General features: G+C 32.0%; 1 protein-coding gene across 19 annotated transcripts in view; it reads right to left on the bottom strand.

Moving 5' to 3' along the window:
• Positions 1-24898, bottom strand: part of SOX5 (SRY-box transcription factor 5) — a 1270393-nt gene that overhangs the window by 196601 nt on the left and 1048894 nt on the right. For all 19 annotated transcript variants that reach the window (XM_074194255.1, XM_074194256.1, XM_074194251.1 and 16 more), the window contains 2 exons: positions 22021-22193; positions 18323-18391 (listed from right to left, as the gene is read on the bottom strand). In XM_074194255.1, coding sequence (XP_074050356.1) covers positions 18323-18391; positions 22021-22193 — 242 coding nt within the window. The remainder of the gene's footprint in view (positions 1-18322; positions 18392-22020; positions 22194-24898) is intronic.

The following is a 24898-nucleotide window of genomic DNA, read 5'->3' as shown; positions in this document are numbered from 1 at the left end:
TTTACAAACTTCAAAATCATGTTTGAAATCATTTAAAGGCAGTGACATTTTTGTCACAAAAAGAGGGTTTAACCAATGTCTCAAGTGATTAACCATAGATGTTCCTTTTCTCCTTTTCTGTTATGTGAAATAAGTGCATATTACATAGAATTAAAAAAAGAGAGAGAGAAGGACTAAATTGAAACTAAAGGAACTGGAGAGATAAAACAAACAATAGATTAACAGTATGGTAAATAAAAAATAAAAGAAAAATTATTTTTACAAGGTGAGAAAAAGTGAATTATACATGATGGGGATAATTTGTATTCAATTAAAGTTCAAATCACTTCACTTTTTAAATCTTCGGGAAAGTGGTGACATAATATTAAATTCTATCTTAGTATAATTTCATTTATTTTCTTGACAATAGTATCTTGCTAAGAAGAATTCAACAGGGTCTATGACTTCACTGAAATAATCTGAGACTAATTATTGTTTACCTTTTATACATGAAGGAAGGGAGACTAGAAATCTGTTGCTATAGATTTGTTTTACAGTTGACTCTGGCTCTTCATGACCCCATTTGGAATTGTTTTGGCAAAGATCCTAAGTGTATCCAGGAAATTCATGCCATCTCTTTCTCCAACTCATTTTACAGATGAGAATACTGAGGTAAACTAGGTTAAGTAACTTGTCCAGGGTCATATGGCTAATAAGTGTCTGAAGTCAGATTTGAACTCATAAAGATGAGTCTTCCTGACTTGAGTCCCAATACTCTATTTACTGTGCCACCTAGCTAAGGAATCATGAAATTATTCACAGAGATCACAGTGAAGCAATTGATTGCTTTTTGTTAAAAGAAAGCAATTGTGTATGTGTACTGTGCACTGATAATTTTGGTTAATTTGAATCTAGATAAAATACAAATATTCTTCTTTTTCTGTGGAAAACCACAGGTTACTTTATATGCCATGGTTATACTGTATTCATTGATTCACATTTTTGTTGCTGTTTAGAAATTCTTTAGGCATATAATACAAGTATTAATTAATCCCATTTTACATATGAAGAACTTCAGAATGGTGATATGACTTGTCTAAAGTCACACAACTAGGAAATAGTATCATAGATTCAAATTTATGCTCTATAACTTCATGTTCAGGACTTGCCAACAGAATGAAAGCTATTTGAGAGCAGCACCCATTTCATTTTTGTCTTTATATTACCAGTGACTGGAAGATAATATGAACTTAATCAATGTCTATTGCTGAATGGGGTAATTGCTCTACTACATAAATAGAGGAAGCATGCTATGAGAGAACTTGCCTCTAAATCAAGAAGCTCTAGATTCCAGCCCACTCCAACCCATCTTAGATTTTCGGCAAGTCCTCAGATCTCAGAGCCCCAGCCATAGAGGGTAGAGGGAATTAACCCACTAAAATTGTTTTGTACCAAAATCATCAGCATTATAATCCTTACATTTAAAAAATGTAGATCAAAGAATTTTAAAAGTTTATTATGGCCTTATTGTTTAAAACTCTTCCATGATAGAATTGAATGTAAACATATTAACAGAATTTTTGGAGAGTCCTTTCTAAATAACTTGCACCCAATGAATCAATATTGGTTAAATCCCATTCTAGTAATCTCAAATTTCCTCTGAAATTTCAGGAAAAGATTCACATCCTTTTTTTAAAATTTGTTTTCTACAAGTGCCCTTTTTTAATTGGGTGAGATTCAGCCTATTTTTCACACATATCTTGAAATGTAATAATAATAATAATAATAATAATAATAATAATAATAATAATCACTTGAGAAAGGGAAAATGAAAATTGTTACTCTCATAGGATATAAAATATTATATTAATAACTAAAAGACTTTCATTTTATTTAGGTACTACCCAGTGCCTATGAGTATAAAGTCAACTTAATTATGCAAATCATGTCAGCCATATATAGTAATAAATTTTTAAGTTCATATGGTTTAACAAGGATAAGAGCCTATCACAGATCCTCATTAACTATTTCAACTTTCAATTTATTACACAAAATGAGATCTTTAATAAAAGTACTTTATCTTTTAAAAGTTTATGTCTATTATTTTCTCTTTTTTCCTCTTTCTCTCTCTACATATATGTATATATACATATATACAAGTGCTTTTATGTATTACTTTATTTTGAATGTGTTTCAGAGTTCCAAGTCTGACTGATGTAAGATGTTATTTTGAACATGCCGAAGCATCTAAACGGCTCTAGTCTTTTCTTTTCAGTGTGCATTCCTTGATAAGTGGCAAAGCTTCCCACTTATCAGTCACTCAAAGTGACTGAGGCTGTCAGTTGTGTACAAAGCGCAATCAGTTTGGAAGCAGAGACACCAGCATTTTTCTTCTCAGCTTGAAGCAAACACGTTTTGACTGCTAGTCATTCAATTTTAAATCATCCTCAATTAGGGGCGGATGAAGATATAAAGAAAACACATCCTAAACACCTCCACCAGCTAACAGAAAAAAAATTTATTGTTATCTCTTGATTTATATTACTGCAGCAATAGCCCTCCTCCTCCTCTTCTTTTTTCGTTCTGATTGTGTGACACTGGTGCTCCTGACTAAACACTCTATCATAAAATGATTGTAATAATATCTTATACCAACACTTTTGAACCTGCAACTAACTCTGCTTATATTTTGTTTTGCCCTTCTACCACACCCTGGTCATGTTTATAAAGTATTTTCTAAAAACAAAACAAATATCATTAAAAAAAAACCTAGTTCTTCTATCACTAGTAATCTACTTTGAAAAATCGATGCAAGTATAAAAGGCAAGAGAATAATGCATAAGATGAGAGGCTAAGTTAGGGAAAGGAAGGCAATAGGGGAGGGTAGAAATAAAAGACCTTATCATAGAGGAGAAAGAACTGGTAACTGAAGAAGGCTGCTGAGCAGTGGGTGTGAGTGCGGGGGTGGAGAGGAGGGATAAAAGTAGAGAGTGAGTGAAAGAGAAGCTGGCATTTGAGAGCTATATTGAGGTTGTAATGGAAGGGAGGGAAAGAAAGAAAGAGACTGGCAATAAAAAGACAGAACAGACATACCAAGAGAAAGGAACAAGAGAGTAAGAAAGACAGACAGATGTGCTCACACGCAGAGGCATGCAATTTAATCCAATTCTACAAACCTTTACCTATATTGTATTTTATTTTACTAAGTGCTGGAGGAGAAAACAAAGTTTGGATGAGACACTGGACCCTGCCGTCATGGATCATGCATATACCAGATGTAAAAAAATCAAGGATTGATAGCATGCCAAAGAACCTAAACATAGGGGGTCCACTTGCATTAAAGCATATTGTATTTTTCCTTTTTTTTCATAGAATATAAAATGGTTGCAAATTATGGCACCACAATCTCCAAAATAATAAAAATTCTGTGCTGCCCAAAGGGCAATGGAAAGATACATGCTGTGTATATCATATTATCAGGAGCAAATTTTGTATGCATACAACTGCTACACCTCCCCCTCTTCTCAGATACATATAAATAATATCAAAAAGATGATAATCAGAAAAGGAGGGGGGCTAGTCATGTAGATAGAATAAGGACAACAGATGGACAGTTTGAATATAGTATTTATATCCACATAACATGAAGATATAGAGTCATGAAGAGGAATACTGAGTGTGGACATCCTGGGGAAGACTTATGGGAGGACATGCACAAGAACTACACAGGATGAGGGATGGTGAATAGATTATAGTCTGTAACATTGGAGTGAGTACTCAGGCTAATGAGATCATAGATTCATTGATATATTGAAAATTACAAAGTGTATTTCACAAATTATCTATAATTGAGGGGAAAATCTCTCCCTATATAATAACACATAAACTCATCTCCTCAGATCTATTTGGACATGTTCTTATAGAATGACACAACTATTTTGTTAGTCTACTGTTTTCTCTTTTTTTTTTTAGATATAGCTAGTGGATAGTGTTGACCTTGGAATGAGGAAAATGCTGCATACTAAGATACCTATTACCTACATGCCTGAGCAAGTCACTCAACTTCTATTTGCTTTAGTTTCCTCATCAATAAATTCAGAATAATAATAGTGTATACTTCCAAGATCTGTACTTAGAATTAAATGAGATATTTTAGAAATGCTTTGCAAACCTTAAAGCATTATAAAAATTCTAGTTATTAGTTACAATCGATATAGCAGTGATTTATTTACCTTATAGGAATTATGGCAACTTTCTCCCTTTTTTAAAAACATTTATTTGCTTTCCTAACAATGCACACACATAAACATAAACATCAGCCTGAACCTTGGTAGTCTTCTACCTCCACCCCACTTAATCAATCAACTAATACAGTAAATTTGGTTTTAAAGGAATTTTCCTAGAACTTCTTCAAAGTGTATGGACACATCTTAATCAGTTTGAAAAATCATAAAACTTTTGGCCACTGGAGGAGAAAAAGTAGATGATGCCACAAAGAAAACTGTCTTGTGAGTGATTCAAAAGATCAAGTCACATTTTTGAGCTAAAAAATCTATGTAGCTAATCTATCTATCTATCTATCTATCTATCTATCTATCTATCTATCTATCTATTTATCTATCTATCTATCTATCATCTATCTAAAGAGGTTATTCCAACTGCAATTCTAATAATGAATTAATCTTGCATTGAAGAACTCTAAATTCAAGAGCTGATAGGTTTTCTAGTTCCACAATTGGAGTCAAGACTCTGAGAAAGAATCACTCTTGGGGAGGAGTTTTTTCCTTCTCTTTATTTCTCTCTCAACCCCCCCAATGAACATATTATTAAGAGACTGGACTAATACCAGACAATGCATCCATAAGAAACAAGACGGAAAAATATAGGCATATGTGGTAAATAGATGAGGTATAATACAAATAGTATTTCAGCCCAACTCTGGATACATGCTCTCCAGACACACAAGAAGTCTCTGCAAAGACTGAGGTCAAACCTTATGTAATAATGGTAATGAGGTATGCTGAAATTTTTGAATATATTTTCAAAAATTATAATTCCAATTTAACAGCTGCTCCTCCCCCCACTAAAAATATGGTAAGACCAAACATATCTAAGAAATGCTCATTGATACTAATTCAATCACTTATCTATACTAGTAGTAGTTGAGGAGTATAGGGAAGAAGACATAGTAATAATGTTTTTGGACTTTCTGACCCACCAAGAGGCAACTGAACAAAAGCCATTCTGTCCAGGTAAAGGGAAATCCTCACTGAGAACTGCCTTTGCCAGGTCTACTTTTAAAAGGCATTCACAGGTCCATTAAATTAATTATTATAATAAAAACCCTGGTTGCATAATAGTAGAAGGCATTATATGATGCATGCATTTAGCAGGCAAATAAATATTTTCTACAACAAAAGATAATTCTATTTTTTTCCAGTCTCTTGTAATGATACAAGATTGAACTATCCCTGAGAAAAAGTTCAGCATTCTTTGAGCAAAACCAAGCTATTCTTTCCCTTTCCTATTCGCTATTTCCTACTTTGTCCATAAAAGGAAATTTTAAAAAGTATAATGATCAATTGCCTATCATCTGACATAACCACTTTCAAGACTTTTTTTGCAGATTACTGTCAAGCTCTAATAATTCATTATTGTGAGAGTTGAATTAACTTTGTAGTATATTATCTTTCATGATATTTATCAAATTACAATCTTTATATAAATCCATTAGCATTATTTTTATATGGAATTTGCAATTGAGTATATGTATGAGAGAAGAGGAAGATTGTAATGATCAGAGATACATTCTTTCCTAAAAGACTTCATGTGGACAAAATGCTATATTAACACACACAAATATATACACTCCAAGATGCTTTAGGAAAAGGGGTATGTGATGAGATACAGAGTAATTTACTTTGAGTAAGTTCTAAGCCTAGATTTTTCCAAATTCATTTTTCCCCAGGATTTTATCTGAACATGGGTGGGTATATTCTATTCTCATAACTGACAATATTTTCACTAAAGAGTTTCTGTGAGAAGCAATTGTTTAAACTTTTTGAGACAGCCTCAGTTGTTTGGGAAAAGGTTGCAAAGTCATGGGAAAAACTGTTGTCTGACTGCTTTTTGGGTCCATCTTAGTAAATTCAGCATGCCCATGTTTACATGTTGAAGCAAAGCAGCTGTTCCTGACACATGATGAATTTGGACAAAATGTCCCCAACTTTAAAGCCCACTGAGTATGTCACCGCAATTTTAGTTTACAAATTGATCAACTTCCTTTAAACCACAGTAATAAGAAAAGACAAAATAAATTGTTATACAAGGTAACGTATATAAAGTCTTTTGCAAACACTAAAGTACTAAATCAGTGCCTCTCGATATAATATACATGTAATATATAATTTTTACATATATGCACACATTCACTTTAGTAGCAACCAGTATGACATATGAGAAGCTTTTAAAATTTGATGGGCTGTACTCACTTGTAAAATGAAGGGCTTGATGATGTTGAAGGTCACTTCTCACTAAAAATCCTATGATCCCAGGACTCAACTTACATTTATACAACTATATGCTTTTGAGCACATATGGAAGAGTAGCCCTAGGCAAAAAAAAATTTTGCCTCTGGAATTCTCAACTGTAACTTTTCTGGATTTTTCCTATTCTTAGAATTCATCCTATGCCCTAGGGTACCCATTGCTCTTATGTTATGTCTACTATTCAGCTATATCATCTCTCATTTGCCAAAATAAGATAAACTGATATCTCCATTCATGGTTTTAGAATGTAGGATGATTTGATCCAGGGATTATTTAATTTTGTGAACATGTATTCCCAGTGTCTATCAAAGTGCCTGGTATATAGTAATCACTTAAATAATTGCTGATTGTTTAATTTAAAGCATTTCCATCATATTATCTACCTCTTTCAGGAAGATTTTTCATTTCAAAGAAAGGCCTTTAAAAGACATTAATTTTTAAAAAAGGAATTAATCATTAAGAGAAGAAATATTTTTAGGTATATTAGATGTATTTGAGGAGGCTGGGACCTTCCTAAACTAAATCATAGATTGCCACCTATTCCATCTACTCATTAAGGCCAGTTCAGCCTACTAAATTTATATATCTATATATATCTATATATATATATATATATATATATATATATATACACAATTATGACTTTTGTCTTTCATTTAGAATTGATTTTCAGTCATTAGGCCAAATTTTATATTTATTTTTTAAAATATATATTTTTCCTCTAGAAATCTATTTAAAAACTGAACTGAATTGTGTGTTGAGTGGTTCCATCATGCACTCTAAATAAGTTCTCATATCTTTAAAAATATCTACTACAAATGGAGATTTAGCTAAAATGGTCTTTGAAGGGAAGGAGTTATTTTGAATAAGGATTTTTTTTCCTTACTGTTTCACCAATAAATCCACTATGCTATACAAAGTTATATATGATTACTGGATATATTTCCAGCAACATTGACTCAACTTTTTTCTTTTAGGTTTTTTTTTCAAGGCAATGGGATTAAGTGGCTTGCCCAAGGCCACACCGCTAGGTAATTATTAAGTGTCTGAAGCTGGATTTGAAGTCAGGTACTCCTGACTCCAGGGCCAGTGCTCTATACACTGCACCACCTAGCTACCTAGCCACCCCTGACTCAACTTTTTAATTCCTGGCTTTGAGTAGAATCATTTGATACATTGAGAGATTGTAAGTGAGGGAGGGGGAGTTTTTGGCTATTTGATGCATTGAATTTTAGTCAGTCAGTAAGTATTTATTAAACCCTACTATGTATCAGGTGCTTTGTTAAGTGATGAGGATTCAATTAATGGCAAAAGATAGTCCCTGGACTTCAAAAACTCATAATCTAAGGGAGGAGACAGCATGCAAAAGAACTATATACAATTATGCTATGGGGTAAATAGGAAGTAATCATCAGAAGGAAGACCTCAGAATTAAAAGGGATTGGAAAAGGCTTCTTGTAGAAGAAAATATTTCAGCTCGGACTAGGAAGAAGAGGTAAAAAGGTAAAGAGGGAGGGAAGTTGACAATGAAAATGATCGGAGCTAAGAAATGAGTGTCCTGTCTGAAAAACTGAAGGATGCCAATGTCATTGGAATGAAGAAAATTGTGGGGATGAGGCATAAGAATGCAGGAAAGATATGCTTGAAGATAAGTTATAAAAGTATTTGAATACCAAATGGAGTGTTCTATATTTAATGCTAGAGGAGATAGGGAGTTACTGAAGTTTACTAAGTAGGGGAGTGAGATGATTAGATCTCTTAAGGAACATTACTTTGGTAGTTGCATGGAAGTTAGACTAGAATAGGGAGAGATTTGTGACAGACAGACCAATCAGAAAGGTGGGAGGACATTAACCTACATGAGAGTTGTGACAGTATCAGAAAAGAAGAGTAGCAATGAGAGAAAAGTGAACAGAGAAGTAAAGGTAAACTTGACAGGTCTTGGCAACAGATTGTTTTGATATATAGGAGTAAGAGATAGTGAAAATTCAAGGAGGATGGTTATGCTTTTGAGCCTAAGAGATTGAAACATCAAATATCAATTTCAGTTTTGGACATAGTATACTTCAGAACATTCAATTTGATATTTCTAAGAGATAGTTGGAGATGCAAGACATGGGTTCAAATCTTCACTCTCCTATTTGCTACCTATGTGATCTTGGGCAAATCATTTGTCTTCTTTGGACCACAGTGTCTCATCTATAAAATGAAGGACTTGGACTGGGTGACTACTAAGGTTCCTTCCAGTTCAATGTTAATGCAATCTATGATTTTTTTCAAGTCATTCACCAATTAAGATTCTGCTTCCACTGAAGGGAGAAAATAAAAGAGGAATGGAAAAGTTACCTTAAAGTGGATACTATTTAGTACTATATTTGCTCATCTAGTAATATTACTTCAAAGGAACTAATAAATATCATGAAAAGTGGTGTTACATATTATTTCATGTAGCAGACTCATCATTTGGCAATCAAATAGTTAATACATCTTTCTTCTACATGTTTAAGTGTTACCTGGGTTATAAGATATCTATATTATCTATATTTTAAACTTTTTATTCCTCAAACAGCCATGACTACTTTGGAGTGTTTTTGTGTCTGTTTCTGTGTGTGTGTGTGTGTGTGTGTGTGTGTGTGTGTGTGTGTGTATGTGTGTGTGTATGTGTGTGTAAAATGCTTCTATCATGCCATATTAGAAGAAAGAAATAATAAATCATCAGGTGAGTCAACTGATTTTTTAAACTTCACCTTTAACTTATGCTTTTCAAATTAATATTCAATGGATTTGTTTCTGCAAAATAATTTATCAAGAATTATTGAAACTAAGGAGCCCTGTGAAATCTGACACAAGTAAAGTGAATCTTTTGTAATAAATAGATCTGACTCATAACTACAGCTTAAATCATTCAATTGTACACAAGTGAAGTGGTAATTATTTCTTGGTAGGACTAATAGCTGGTCACATTAAAAAAAAAGACAAGAGTGGCTGGTGTGAAGACTAAAAAGAACAACTTTAGACCACTTTATTGAAATTGCTAGAGCATTGGATTAGAATTCAGGGGCCTTGTCTTCCCATTCTACTGCTAATAGCCTGAGTGACCTCAAAAAAAAAAACCAACCAAACAAACCAAAAATCCTAATCTCTTGGAAGTTCAGAACCATTAGGCTTTAAATTGAGAAGAATGGATTAAATAATCACTAAGAATGCTTTCACCTCCAAAATTAAGTGAAGCTAAAAAATCTAACCCCAAATTCTTGATATATAAAAGATCTTGGATCCTGTTTTATGTTTTTCTTTCAAGCATCATCCATATTCTTTGATAAATATCTCATCACACATACAAACACACACACACATACACACACACACACACACACACACACACACACACACACACACACACACACTTCCCCCTTGACTGTACAGTTGGAAGGAACCTATCTAACCTTTACCTCAAACAAACAAACAAACAGGAATTCCTAGCAGAAAATACTGGACAATAGTCATCAAGCCTCTTCTTGAAGAACTCCAATGAGAAAGAAGATCTTCCAGAACAGAAATCATCCTGTTTCTTATTAGAACCCAATCTTGGATTGGAAACTCAACATTTGTCAATTTGTGCCTCTCACTCATATGCTGCCAGAGAAAACCATATAACCAAACTAATTGAGTATAATACAAATTATTGTTATCTAATCTTAATTTGGTGCTCACTGTGACAAGGTAATCATTTATTCCTCCTTAACTGATTCCTTTTTTTTCTCCCCCAGGAAGCTTCTTTAGTCCTTTGATTCTTTTCATTCTTTGTCTCATATACTCAGTTAAATTATTCTTCTCTCACTTTACTAAGAAAATTTAGTCTACTCAGAATGAGATCTTTCCCCCTTTCTCTTTACCTCAAAGTATCTCATCATATTCTACTTTCTCATCACTTCCTCCAGCCTCTGATAAGAAGATCCTTTTCCTTGCTGAGGTCAATTCCTCAGTAGGAATCCTTGATCCCATTCCCTTTAATCTTCCCTCCCCTTCCCCTCTCGCCCTTCCCCTCTCCCTGTCCCCCTCCTCCTCCCTCACCCTCTCCCTCTTTCTCTCTCTCAACTGGTTTGACTGCTATTTCTATATATATATATGTACATATATATATTTATATATATATATATATATATATATATATATGTGTGTGTGTGTGTGTGTGTGTGTGTGTATGTTTCATGCCCAAAATTTTATGCATACAATATATAATAAGGTTCTGAGCCCTCTTTTTCTTTTCTCTCTCTATGCCCTTATATTATGCTTGCTTTCTGTTAAAACCCCAGATTCTTATGAACTGTTATATAACCATACCTCTACCATTATTTATTTGTGAAGATTTTTTAACATAAGTAAAAGATTTTTATCTTAATTTCTGTTGAATTTTCTCTTCCTGTATTCAGTCCAGTGTTATAATGAAGACTATGTTAAAGCCTGAAGATTTCTATTTTTACACAGAATTAAAAGCATCAAGATTGCTACATCATGTTATTTTTCCTATGAAGAATGAGACACAATATTTTTCCTAATTCTCCTTGATTATGACTGTCCAATAGAAATATAGTATTTATTAATCATTGAAATTTTAAGTGATCTAAGAATGATTCTTATTTAACATGTTCATATTTAGAATATCTAAGATAAAGAGGGTAAATCAGAGATATTTGTATAAACTCATATATACATATTCATGTATTTATTCCACTGATAAATTCTTCTCTTCAAATGGGAGCTGACCTTCTAAAACAAATCCACATATAAAGAATCTTGAGAGAGCTAAAAAAATGTTTATAACCTTCACCTTTCTTTTTATATAACACATCCATTAAGCCAGAAAGCTTTCCCCAGCTTTAATTTGTGAAAATTCCTTTGTATCACCTATCAAGAGAAAAAAACACAATTTCAAAGAAAACCAGCATTTATTTGTTATGTCTTTGGAGTTTATAATATGTATATATATATATATATATATATATATATATATATATGCAATATATATATAATATGTATATATATAGCTAGATAGATATAAATCAGTATATTATTATAAAGGTCAGAAATTAGAATTACAGAATTTAAGGAGTAGGGCAATAAAAAATAAATATCCTTTACAATTCATTCATAGTGGTTAATGTTAGAACACTAGTGAAGAAAAAAAAGATACTATATATTTCAAAGTAAAATTAATGAAATTTTAGCTAATTATTATTCCAATTTAATTCAATCAAAAATCCAATCACCATTATATAGTTGTCTAATTCTTTTTTAAAAAATATATTTTATTTACAATAGCAACCATTAGGAAAATATTTGATATAAATTCAATTTTCTGTCCACCATTTAAAAATAAATTTATTTTCTTAACCATAGGAAATAGAATTAAGGAAAATTCTTTTTTTTAAGTGTAAAAGTTATTATGTAGAAATTCGAGTTCTTTACATTTTCATCATGTATAACTATGCATGTGATCAAATATCATCGGTACTTCCCAGAATTTCTTGGACAGTTTTTTTACTAAAATGAATAATATTAAGTATTCTGTCAATTCATAAATTTTCCATTTGTCTTCCTTAAGTATTTTCAGAATTATTAGGAAGGATTTTGCATAAGCACACTTGAATATTCCACATTTACCAAGTCAAAACTGCTTATAGTAGTTTCTTGAGGACTTTTTAAAAATTATATTTTTAAAATTACTTTAAAGATAGTATTCAATATTCATTTTGAATAAGATTTTTAGTTCCAAATTTTTTCTCCTCCCTTCCCTTCCATTCTCCCTTATCAATATGTCAAAATCTGATATAAATTATACATGTGTAATAATGTAAACATACTTCCACATTAGTCATATTATGAAAGAAGAAACAGAACAAAAAAGAAAAATCATAAAAAGTTAAAATAATAGGATTGCATAGTTCCTTCTCTGGATGTGGAAGTCATTTTCTGTCATGAGTCCTTTGCAATTGTCTTGGATCACAATATTGCTGAGAAGAACTAATTCTCTCATAGTTGATCATCGCACAATATTGCTGTTAGTGCATATTTTTCTGGTTCTGCTCACTTCACTCAGTATGAGTTCATGTAAATCTCTCCAGATTTTTCTGAAATCTTCCTACTCATGATTTCTTATAATATGATAATACTCTATAACATTTACATACCACAGCTTGTTTAGTCCCAATTGATAGGCATCCCTTCAAATGCCAATTCTTTGCCACCACAAAAAGAGCTACTATAAATATTTTTGTATATATAGGTTTTTTTCCCCTTTTTAAATGATCTTTTTGGGATATAGACTTAGTAGTGGAATTTCTGGATAGTTCCAATTAGCTCTTCAGAATGGTTTGAACTGTTTTCCACATCTCCAACATGTATCATTTTCCTCTTCTATCACAGTAGCCAATCTGATGTATGAGTGGTACCCCAGAGTAGTTTTAATTTGCATTTCTCTAATCAAAGGCAGTTTAGAGTACTTCTTCATATTTTTGTAGATTGCTTTGATTTCTTCATCTGAAAACTGCCTATTCATATGCCATTTATCAATTGGGGACACTTGTACTCTTATAAACTTGACTCAGTTCTCTACATATTTTAGAATGAGACCTTATCAGATTTACTAGATATAAAAATTGTTTCCCAGATTCCTGTTTTCCTTCTACTCTTTATTGCATTGGTTTTGTTTGTGCAATCCTTTTTTAATTTAATGTAATCAGAATTATCTATTTAGTGTTCTATAATACCTTTGGTTTATTGTTTGGCCATAAATTCTCCCATTTCCAGAAATTTGACATGTAAACTATTCTCTGCTTTCCAAATTTTCTTATGGTATCACCCTTTATGTCTAAATCATGTACCCATTTTGACCTTATCTTGGTATATGGTGTGATATATTGATCCATGCCTAGTTTCCGCCACAATATTTTATACTGAAATTTCCATCATTTTCTTAATCTAAAAAAATATTGTGAAATATGTTTAGAATGTTTATTTCACTGAGGAGTTTTCATTATTTCATGGGGCTTTTTAAAAATTAGTTGTGACTACCTTAATGGATAAAATGAATTATAGGTTGTTTAGTACAGTGAAGAACAAGAAATGCCCCCAAATGACGTTTCAGGGAGTCTTTAAAAGATTTTTATTTGGAGTTAAAGGTCTTTGGTTCAAATTTGGCATATGGTCCTTACTATCTGAGGAATCTTGGGGAAAATAACTTATTCTATTTCTATTTCCTTTTCTGTAAGTGAATTGAACTAAATAATCCCTAAAGTTTCTTGTGGATCCAGAACAAGGGTCTTAAGATCTGATTTTCACACACACACACACACACACACACACACACACACACACACACACACACACACACGTTAAGTAAAATGAAGTTACAAGAAAATTAAAAAGACAACAGAAATTGTGTTATAAAAGGAAGTGGTGCTTTCATTCTTTCCTCTCTACTTTGCAGGATGGTCCTTTCTCTCTAAGCTAGAACCATGTGCTCATGACTGGGCCACTGGAGAAATGGCTTCTGCTCCATGTAGCCTGACTCACTAGAATCTAAGCCAGCCAGCTCTTTCCTTTCTGCCTTTCCCTCAGGCACTCTCAACCTAAACCTTGTCATTTACCCTAACCTCAAGCTTCCTACAAGACTCTTTAGGTCTCTCCAGGAAAAAAAGTTTTAACCTGTGAACTTTGTAGGCTTATAAAATAAAATCCTTTTTCGAAAAAAAAAAGTGGTAGCTAAAAGGTAGGAACTATTCTCTGACAACTGAAATACTGAAAGATAAATAATAAATATTAATTATTAACTTTGACTCATCATATATATATATATAATGTATATATGCTAAAATGATATACATTGTTACACTAAGATTTTTTTAGGTTTTTTGCAAGGCAAATGGGGCTAAGTAGCTTGCCCAAGGCCACACAGCTAGGTAATTATTAAGTTAATTATTAAGTGTCTGAGACTGGATTTGAACCCAGGTACTCCTGACTCCACTGTGCCACCTAGACGCCCCCATACTAAGATTTTAACAAGGAGAGTCCAAATGCATTATTCTGAAAAGAACTTGTCACAATATTATTTATGTACTATTTGTATGATTCACAGTATTTCCTAATTTTAAGAAATTATATTTTAAATTAATAATGTTATAGTTTGGAGTTAAAATATAACATATAAATTATAACACAAAAAAAACTTCAAAAAGTGAAAATTATAGCAGTAGTAAAGACCAGAAGATAAGAATAAATTAGAAGATTATTTTTTACTACATATTACAATCATAATAACCTGATTTTTCTCCTACACAGGGAGCTCTGATTTAGTATTGATTAATAAATATTCAAACCAGAGACAGGAGACTATGTCTTACACAATGAACTAAAATATTAAATATTATGGTACCTGTTAATAGTAGTTGAAGCTTGAATATTTCCCAGTATCAATGAACAATAAAAGAATGTTTCAATATCACTCTTCATTAAATGAGTTAGATTTTCTCTCTAGACTGATATTTTCTCCTCATATACTTTCATTAAATTCTGGCAGCTGCTACCTAATCTATGACATTGGCTTGAGTTAGAGTAATACAGAATCTTTTTATAGTCTCCTTAACCAGTTATGAATAATTGGGTCTCAGAGGTTAGTATACAAGATCTAACCCAAAAAAAGTATTTTTGAAAAACTAATATTAAAATATCAATATGGATTATATTATTTAACAAAAGGTAAATAAACACAACCTATATCTATGGCAATACTGAGAAGAAAGAAAGCAGTCAATTGACATTTAGGTTACTTAAAAGAAACTTGACTCTCTTCTGCCAAAACCTCATTAGAGGTTTGCAGGCATTGAAAAAGGGCTTCCATATCTTTGGTTGTCTCTGGTCATTTACAATTATCTCATTCTATTCTCACTACAACTATAGGAAGTAGGTTCTATTATGAATCTACATTTTACAGTTGAAAAAAACTGAAGATGACAGAGATCAGAGGTTCTCCCAGGGTCAAAGAGTTAGTAAGATACATTATGAGGCAGGCTTTAAACTCTGGTCTTCCTACCAGATTCAATATTTTTTCCCATTGTAGCACTCAGTAGTCATAAATGTTGTTAATGAAAATTACACCAAAAACACACAGAAATCATCCATTGAACCATATGTCAGTGAGCTTCACTTTGATTCCTGGCAAAATTCTAGAAAGTATTATTTAGAAAGGGATGTTTAGTGAAAAGATAGAAAAGTAAACACTTCATAGTTTTATCAAGAGCAAGTCATGGTCAAATCACATTTTGCTTTTTGGATACTGTTCTTCTTATTTGTAGTTTATAGATTGTTATGCCTGTGCTTCACCTTTATTTTAGAAAAATATCATCAAAATCAAACAACTATTTCTGTGAACAAAATGTAGACTATAGAATATATGATAGTAGAGTTGAGGTTAATTCAGAAGTACTTAAACAACAACTCAAAAAGTAATTGCTATTGGTTCAATGTAATATATAGATGCTAGATTTACCAAATTTGTAAACAAGACAGAACTAGGAAATATAGTTTACCCACTGGATGAAAGAATAGATTTAACTATCATCTCTAATGCATATGACTTTAAAATCTACATGTTCAGTACTAGTCCTCATAGGGTATCTCAAATGTAACATTTTCAAATAGAAATCATTTTTTTTTATTTACAGGAGAATAGACTTAGATCTAGAAGATACCTTAAAGTTCAGACCCATTAAGAAACTGAGGTCCAGACAGATGGACGGACGACCTCCACAAAGTCATATAATGAACAAGTAACAAAATTGAAATTCAGTCATAATTCTGACTCCAATCTCCTGTTCTTTGCAATATATCATGCTGAATAACTGAATATCTTCTTTTTTATGGTCTTTTTATGGTTTTTATCTTATATAGCCCCTCATTACTACTCCTGGATAATTAAGATCTCTTCCTAATTGCTATCTCTCCTTACAACTTATCCCAATTCCAATCTATCCATCACACAACCATCAAAATCATTTTTGTTGTTTTTGTTTTTGTTTTTGTTTTTTAGGTTTTTGCAAGGCAAATGGGGTTAAGTGGCTTGCTCAAGGCCACACAGCTAGGTAATTATTAAGTGTAGGAGACCGGATTTGAACCCAGGTACTCCTGACTCCAAGGCCGGTGCTTTATCCACTACGCCACTATGCCACTACGCCACCCCCATCAAAATCATTTTTGAAAGCACAAGTCTGGTCATGCCACTCCACAATTCAATAAATACTACCTTTAGAACCCAACATAAACTTAAACCCTTCACAACTTAGTCTCAAACTGCTCCTCTAGTTTCTTACACATTATTCCCCTTCGTGAACACTACTGTGCAGTCCAATTATCCTTACTTCTTCTCATACATGGTACTCTATCTCCCATTTCTATGCTGCTTCTTTTGGTGTTGGCTGTCCCATATACCTAGAATCTTTCCCACAAAATTATCTTGTGATATCTAATTTTGAAATGACTAATTTTGTATCTATTTAGAGATAATATATATTATATATTATATACTATGTATTATATTATGTCATGTCATTATTATAGATACTATATCATATTTATATATCCTCATACATACATGTACATACAAATATATATGTACATACATATTTATGTGTATATAATATGCATTTGTGTGTATATGTGTCTGTATGTGTCTCACTGAGCAAAGTTGTAAACTATGTAAGGGCAGGGGCTATTATATTTTTGGATTTGTAGTACCTACACAAGGTAGGTACTTAAAAAATTCTTGATTCATTTATTGGTAGATAAAATTAAGAGCATCCAAAATGGGGTGATTAGAGTAGTAAGGTGTGTTACATGGATAAAAAATTAGATCTGTTCTGCTGGGAGCCCAAAGGGCAAAAATAGGGAATTAAAAAGAAAAAATAGGCTTGATATAGGTATAATATGAGCTATGCAAAAGAATAATTGGCTACTTTAGAAGGTCTCTGTTATCCCTCATTAATGTCTACAAGCAAAAATTAAATGGCATGGAAAAGATTTTTGTTCAGGTACAGATTAGATCAGATGACCTCTGAGGATCCCTTTAAACTTTAAGAATTTTGAACATCACCAATCTTGTACTTATTTTCCCCCAAAGATGGTCAAAATTTTCTAAACTAAAAATTATTTTCCTTTTTCCTACTGTTATTCTGAATGTCACTTTAGCACATAATGTTATTTCTTTCTCTTTTTTTTAGGTTTTTTTTTCTTTTTGCAAGGCAATGGGGTTAAGCAGCTTGCCCAAGGCCACACAGCTAGGTAATTATTAAGTGTCTGAGACCGAATTTGAACCCAGGTACTCCTGACTCCAGGGACGGTGCTTTATCCACTGCGCCACCTAGGCGCCCGTGTTGTTTCTTTCTGATATTTGAAATTACAGTTAAAAAGCAGATCTGCTCTCAATTCAAGTTTCTTTCCCTTTATTCTTTCCCTTTTTCCTTTTAGATTTTTTTTACATGAGAGAATGTATTTAATCAGGTTTACTTAGTAATTTTATCACATCACTGAAATAAAGAAATAATAGTCTTTGTTTTGCCACAATTCACCCATAGAACAGAACCATGGAGGCTAGAATTCAGGAACTCTTGAAAGGTATTAAATATATAACAACTAATGAGTCAGGATATAAGTTGTTATTCTGAGGATAAGTTCTATTCATTAATATAGACCCACAAAACAGAGTAATCATAGAAATAGGAATATGTGAGGTGATCTCTGACCTGGATCTGTTGTTGAAGCAGATTGATTTTGTGTTGCTGCTGTAGAAGCTGCTGCTGTTGTCTTGCAATCTGTGGAGAAGTTGCATATGAAAACTTTTTAAAAACTTTTTATTTACTTTAAAAAATTATAGTTTTAAAAGACTGAATTTAAGTTCTATAGCCTCTCATTGCCTAATCCTACTGATTGGTAGGAAAATTTTTATTAGTTCCAACTACTGATCCTTAGGGAGCCTGATGACCCCTATTTTCAAGGGCTCACCTTATTGTTGATTAACTTAATGTGAACATACAATCAACTATAGACCTACTGCTAAACATTTCCATTTTGTTAATCTCTTCAATTCCTTCATTGCATTGCATAGCCACACAAAAATAGCCTATGATAAAAATGCTGATGAATTTGTATTCTTTTACTCTGCATCTTGCCACTTTATAGAAATCATAAATTGTATCAAATAGGTTCTTGTTTGGTTTTCTGTGATTTTCTAAATGCACAGTATCATCTGCAAATAAAGGTAATTTTGACTTTTCTTTACTAATACTTAATTTTTAATCTAATCTTTTTTATTTAACTGCTATCATGAGCATCTCTAGAATGATGTAAAATAATCATAGGGAGAAGGGAATCCTTGTATTATCTTTCGTTTTTTGAAAAATCTTCCAGTGCTTCTCCATAACAGATAATACTAACGAATGCTAACTGGACATTTGGTGCTCTCTCTCTCTCTCTCTCTCTCTCTCTCTCTCTCTCTCTGTCTCTCTCTCTTTTTCTCACAAACTTTTACTCTTTACAATTTACTAGCAATAATTATTAACATTTATTAGTGTTACTAGGCCAAATTGCCTCTTATCCTAAAAATAATGTAATATTCATGTTTATCTCTCTTGATACTGGGGATTTTCTTTTGCCAAAATTCTAATTCCTCTCAACCAATTTTCAATCATCCAAAGATTCAAATGGATCTCTTAACTCACTGGTTTTGGAATTCCTTCCAATAATGTGCATTACAATCCATGCATGTCTCAACATTCACCCATGTCTCACCATTCTGTGTAATTCTTTAATATATTCATCCATTCTCGCCAAATGCTAGAGATATTTTTCAGTGTTGTGAATCACCCTTGCCACATGACAAACCCATCTCTTCCAATCATATTTGTCTTTTATGATCCTTCTGTTCATTAAAATTATTCATTGGTTAAAAGTTGCAGCTTGTCCATATCCACCATGGATTTGTCCATTGCTTTCTGTGATATTCACCTTAAACTCTTTCTATTTTGTTATATTCCATTTAACAATAACAAACTCATTAAAATATGAGCCTTTGTTTCCTTGGGAAGTTTGTGATGATTTAAAGTGTTTTTCAACTATCCAAGGGTAATATGGTATTCTCCTCTTTTTCAACTAGGGGTACAACTGGTTGTCTATATTTGTTGAATGGTCTATATATACATAATGATGAATAGATTTCTATATGTTTTCAGTTCAAATATAAGGCAGAACCTGGACAATGGTTATTTTCATCCATATTGCCTTTCTTGTATGGAAGGTCAGATCAAATTCTGGTGAATTATCTTTTTAAAGTAGCTCTTCCAGTGTTCCAGGGTTGGGGACAACCAGTACAATTTCATCCACAAAAAGAATGACCTGAAAGTTCTCACTATTTTTCAAAGAATACCTATTCAATGTATACTTCAGAGGTATCAAACTCACTGCCCATTATCCTTGAGAGTTCCATAGGATTCAAATTAAAATGCAATTGGGAAATGCTTAATAAAATAAATACAACTACAATAGAATATAGATAATATGAATTTTGGGTTTTCTAAATCAATATGTGTTTGGCGGATCCATTTCTATTTAAATTTGACACCACTAGTATATACAATGCTATATCTCCTTCAGCACTGGAGGAAATATCTTTGGTGAGAATAAACTTTTGTTGAATACCTTTCCTAATTTTTATGGTCAGACAATCACTGAACAAGGTATTCCTCTTAAGTATTTCAAGGAATCTTAAATGATTTTCATGCATTAATAGGAAACATTGGAAAATGTCCTTCAAATGATTGTTTTATTCAACTAAATTAATGATTTTCCATAATAAACAAATAATGAGAAAATATTTGTCAATCATGAAATGGCAAAGATCTATACTAATGAATTTTGATTGTGAAGCTTATATTATTCTCTATTAATAATCTTGCTGAGGATGTCCTTGATTTGTGTTTTGTTGATTTTCATATATATTTTCTATCACTGGGAAAGCAGTTATAGGGGTTATTTGATTTTGAATTGTTTTTGCATACCTTTTTGGTAATAATAAAGACTAGAAGTTTTTCCATAACTATTTTTTTTGCATTAGATACCTTGCAGCTCTTACAATTGTGGAATATTTTTAGTGATCTCACAATTATGTCTCTTCTAACATAAAACAAATTGCTATGTAACATATTTATGTATAAACTCTATAGCAATATAGCAGCTTTTTACATTTCTATTCTTTTTAATGTCATTTCTTTTTCCTCTCATAAGAATATTTGAATTGTGATGTTTAGAACCAAATGTAACATTTCAACTGTCCTTGCTGGTGAAAACAATTTGTTTTGACACTACATATGTTTTCCCATTTTTTTCTATTTGTTTTCCAGCCTCTTATTTTCATCCTCTCATATTGTTATTGTTCATTCCTATTATCAATGAAGTTCCTTATGTTTTATTTCTTGCATATAATAAAACATTTCTTTTAAAAAATCCTTTCCGCCATTTTCATGTTATGCCTTACTTAGAGCATTTACTTTTTAGATTACAACTGTTAGGTTTGTGTTTTTCTCTATTTTATTTAAATTTTCTTCCTCACTTAAAAATGCAGTTTGCCTCATTATTAATTTCTTAAAATTTTTTAAACTATTTTAAAGGTAATTTCTTTAATATTTTTATTATTCAATTTATTGTTTCCAATAGTATTTTTGATCCTGTGCATTGGTACTTCAACTCTGATTTTATGAGGAATTTTATCCTTTATTTACATTGAAAATATACATTGTCTGGTGGCTTACTTTGATTTACTACTCATTTTTCTGAGAATGATGAGAGAAAGAGAGAGAGAGAGAGAGAGAGAGAGAGAGAGAGAGAGAGAGAGAGAGAGAGAGAGAGGAGGTGAGAGAAGAGGGTTAGGAAGAGGGAGAGAAAGGGAAGGAGAAGGGGAGAGGGAGGGAGACTCCATTTCTTCCCAATTTTCAAGATCATTCCAGATCAACAGAGAATCTCACCCACTACCCTGCTAAATCAACTCTGGAATCCTTCAAATGTCATCTTCACTTAGTCTGAAACCAAATCCTCAGGCAGTTATATAAACATTCCTAGGTTTGGCAGTAAGAGAGCTTGAGCTTGGAGGAATAAGGAAGAGCTCTGACATAGAAGTATCAAGCAGTCTTTGGTAATCTGTAGAAATCATTATCACAATCTTTGCCCTCTGCCACAAGGGGAAAGTAAGAAGAATAATTCTGAATAATTCTTCTAGGACACATTTAATTATTAGTCCTTTCCTTAGTCTTTTCCTCATTCTTATGGGGGGGGGGTTGAAAAGCAACATCAGGTATTACATACCAAAAGGCCAATCTTAATCTAAAAACAGGAAAATTCAAATAAGTAACTCTTCACCTTAGACTAGATTATTTCTACACATTTCACACACCTGTTCTTGCTGCTGCTTGGCCAGTTCCATTTGCTGGCGCTGTTTCTCAATTTGGGAGGCAGCTAGCTTCTTCTGTTCATCATGAGCTGCCAGCAGCTGCTCTCGCAAACTGGTCAGTTGATTGATCATACCCATGAGCTGCCTCTCTTTCTCAGCGAGGCTTTCTGGAGTTCCTAGTAACCATAAGACAAAAAAAAAAGGAAGGGGAGAAGAAATGAGATAAGGATAATTTTCAATGTCAATGAGTCTGCAAGAGAGAAATTTTCAAATTTCAAAAGTTTTTAACATCCATAAATAATATGCATACCTCTCAAATTTATTTTAGAATATTTTTTACTTGTCAGTTATAATATATAAATATATTTGTCATTTAAAAATATCCCTCTCCCCAATTCAAAACTTGTTGTTATATCAAAACAAGTAAATTTCAGTACCAGAAAATTTTATTAAGCAGGACTTACTGCCTGGCTGTAAAATCAAGTTGATATACACATTATCTGAATTCCTACTTTATTGAGCTCAATTCAGATTAGTGTGCATAGTGAATAGTGCCAAGTGGACATAAAAATAGTTGAATTCATATTATTCAAAGTTATAATTGTATAAATTGATCTCAGCCCAATGAAAATGTTCAGTACAAATTCAATGAAGGCTAACCCTCTGCAGGACTGATTATTTACACCATTCAGTACCTAATTGAGCAATTGGGATGGTCAGAAAAGTATGACAAATTACTTTCCTGAAGGAGATTATAATTAGGAAAAATATGGTATAATCCTATGAAAAGATAAATAATAATAAAAATGAAAATAAGTGTCTGAGTTTGGATTTGAACTCGGGTTTTGAACTCCTCGCTATAGGGCTGATGCTCTATCCACTGTGCCACCTAGCTGCCCCAATAACAACCTCTTTTATAAGACTCTTTTGAAAAAGTAAAACTAAAGAGAAGCATAAGATGTGACTACATCTTGGACTTTTAGGCAGAAGCTAATTTAATACCTTCTCCAAAATATATATATTTTTGAATCTGCAAAAACATTCTCCTTAGTTGAAGATAGGAGGATTTAAAGAAAAAAATCAAAACTGACTAAAGTATTTGAATATATTCAACAAATTTAAACTACACAAAATGTATGTGTGTCTATATATATATATATGCATATTTAAATATATACAAACATAGATATTATAACAGTTCTTTAAGATACCTATTAGTAACACAGGAAATGTGAGAATCTCATCGACACAGAAACAGTATCAAATTTAAAAGTTCTTTTACAGCTCACCAGATAGACAAGACCCCTATGGTAAAGTACTAGCAGTAGGAGAGAAAATACTTTTTAATTATAATTTTCACTTCAAATGTAAGACACTAAGTACTATTTTAATAATGCATTTGCCACCTGTACATGTAATTAGATGGAAGGGTCTGTTATAACCCACTCACCCTTCCCCAACCCACTTTGCTCCTTCCTGTCTATTTATGCTGAAAAAGTATGCACCTTTCTCAAGATCTACAGCTTTAGTTAGTGGTTGATAACTTTTACTTGTCCATTAAGGTTTGAAATAAACTCATCAATTAATTTTGCATAAGCCAGTAAATGAACACCAAGGAACAAGCCTCGTATGATTACAAACTTTTAGAGGGTAGATGGCATATGTATCTCCGTATTCCCAGATCCTGTCATGGGGTAGAATTTTAATTCTAAATTTAGTAAACATTAAGTGTCTACTAAGGGTCAGACATAATAGTAGGTACTTAGTAAAGGTGTTCGCTGATTATATATTAGGCAGTAAAATTGCTACTATTTGTATTTATAGCAAAGTAGAATTCATTCAATCACAGTAGCAATTAACATAGCTAGTTTTATTAGCACCCCTTCACTATTTATATCTGTTGTTAAAATATTCTATCAGGAAATACAGCAAGAAAAAAAAAGAGTGAGGTTTGGTAGTTTGTTGCAATACTAGCAATTTCAATAACTAGGTCTGTTATCAAGTGAAATTAGCTTAAAATTCCTGGCTAAAGGCATTGTTTCTTGAATAAGATAATGACTTTTATGTCTGTGAATTTAGGCATATAAGAATTATCTTAATTTAACAATCTATTAAAATAAGATTCATCATAAAATAATACAAACATCCTATCCTAATACCTAAAAGACATTAGTAAAAACAGAAATCTAGTAATAAGCACTTCAAATTTAAAACTAAAAATGTAATGAGTACTTTCATTGTACTATAACATAGAAAAGAAAAAGTGTAAAACAAGGTAAAGAGGAATTTTGAAATTTTAGCTTCAGGTCTGCTGAATCTTTTGATTGCATATTTCAGTCAATAAAAAGGGGTTTTTTTAATAGAACCCCCATATAGATCATATAATACTTAAAAAATTATGTATGTACATATACTACTTTATTAAAATTCTATACATTTTAAAACATACAAAATAGAAATAGAAAGGATGAAGTAAAGATAAATTAATATTAAGAAAATATTTCATTGTTACAAAAACATTCTTCTCATGAAATATTAATAATAGCATTTTACTGAGAGTAATGTTTCATTATTTTTGGAATGTTTTAGTTTAAAACTTTTCAACATAGCATTTCAAAGTTCAAACTCAAATTTATTTTAATATTTGCTTTTAATGGATGTCAGAGTTAAAAAAGATAACTCACAAAGATATGTTGATCCAAATAGAAGTGCTTCATTGACTGTGCTTTCTAAATCATGACATTTATTTTTCATTCCCATTCATAAATTAAGGAAAGAATTTTATTGAAATTCAACCAGTAATTTCTCTCTTCTTTGTTATAAATTGTTTCTACATATGAAATGAAAGTTATTTTATTTTTATACTTTTAAGAACTGGGTT

Source organism: Macrotis lagotis, chromosome 7 (genome assembly GCF_037893015.1).
Source record: "Macrotis lagotis isolate mMagLag1 chromosome 7, bilby.v1.9.chrom.fasta, whole genome shotgun sequence".
NCBI classification, from domain to species: domain Eukaryota; kingdom Metazoa; phylum Chordata; class Mammalia; order Peramelemorphia; family Peramelidae; genus Macrotis; species Macrotis lagotis.
Note: the sequence above shows the minus strand (reverse complement) of the source record. Positions and strands in the feature narration are given on the sequence as shown.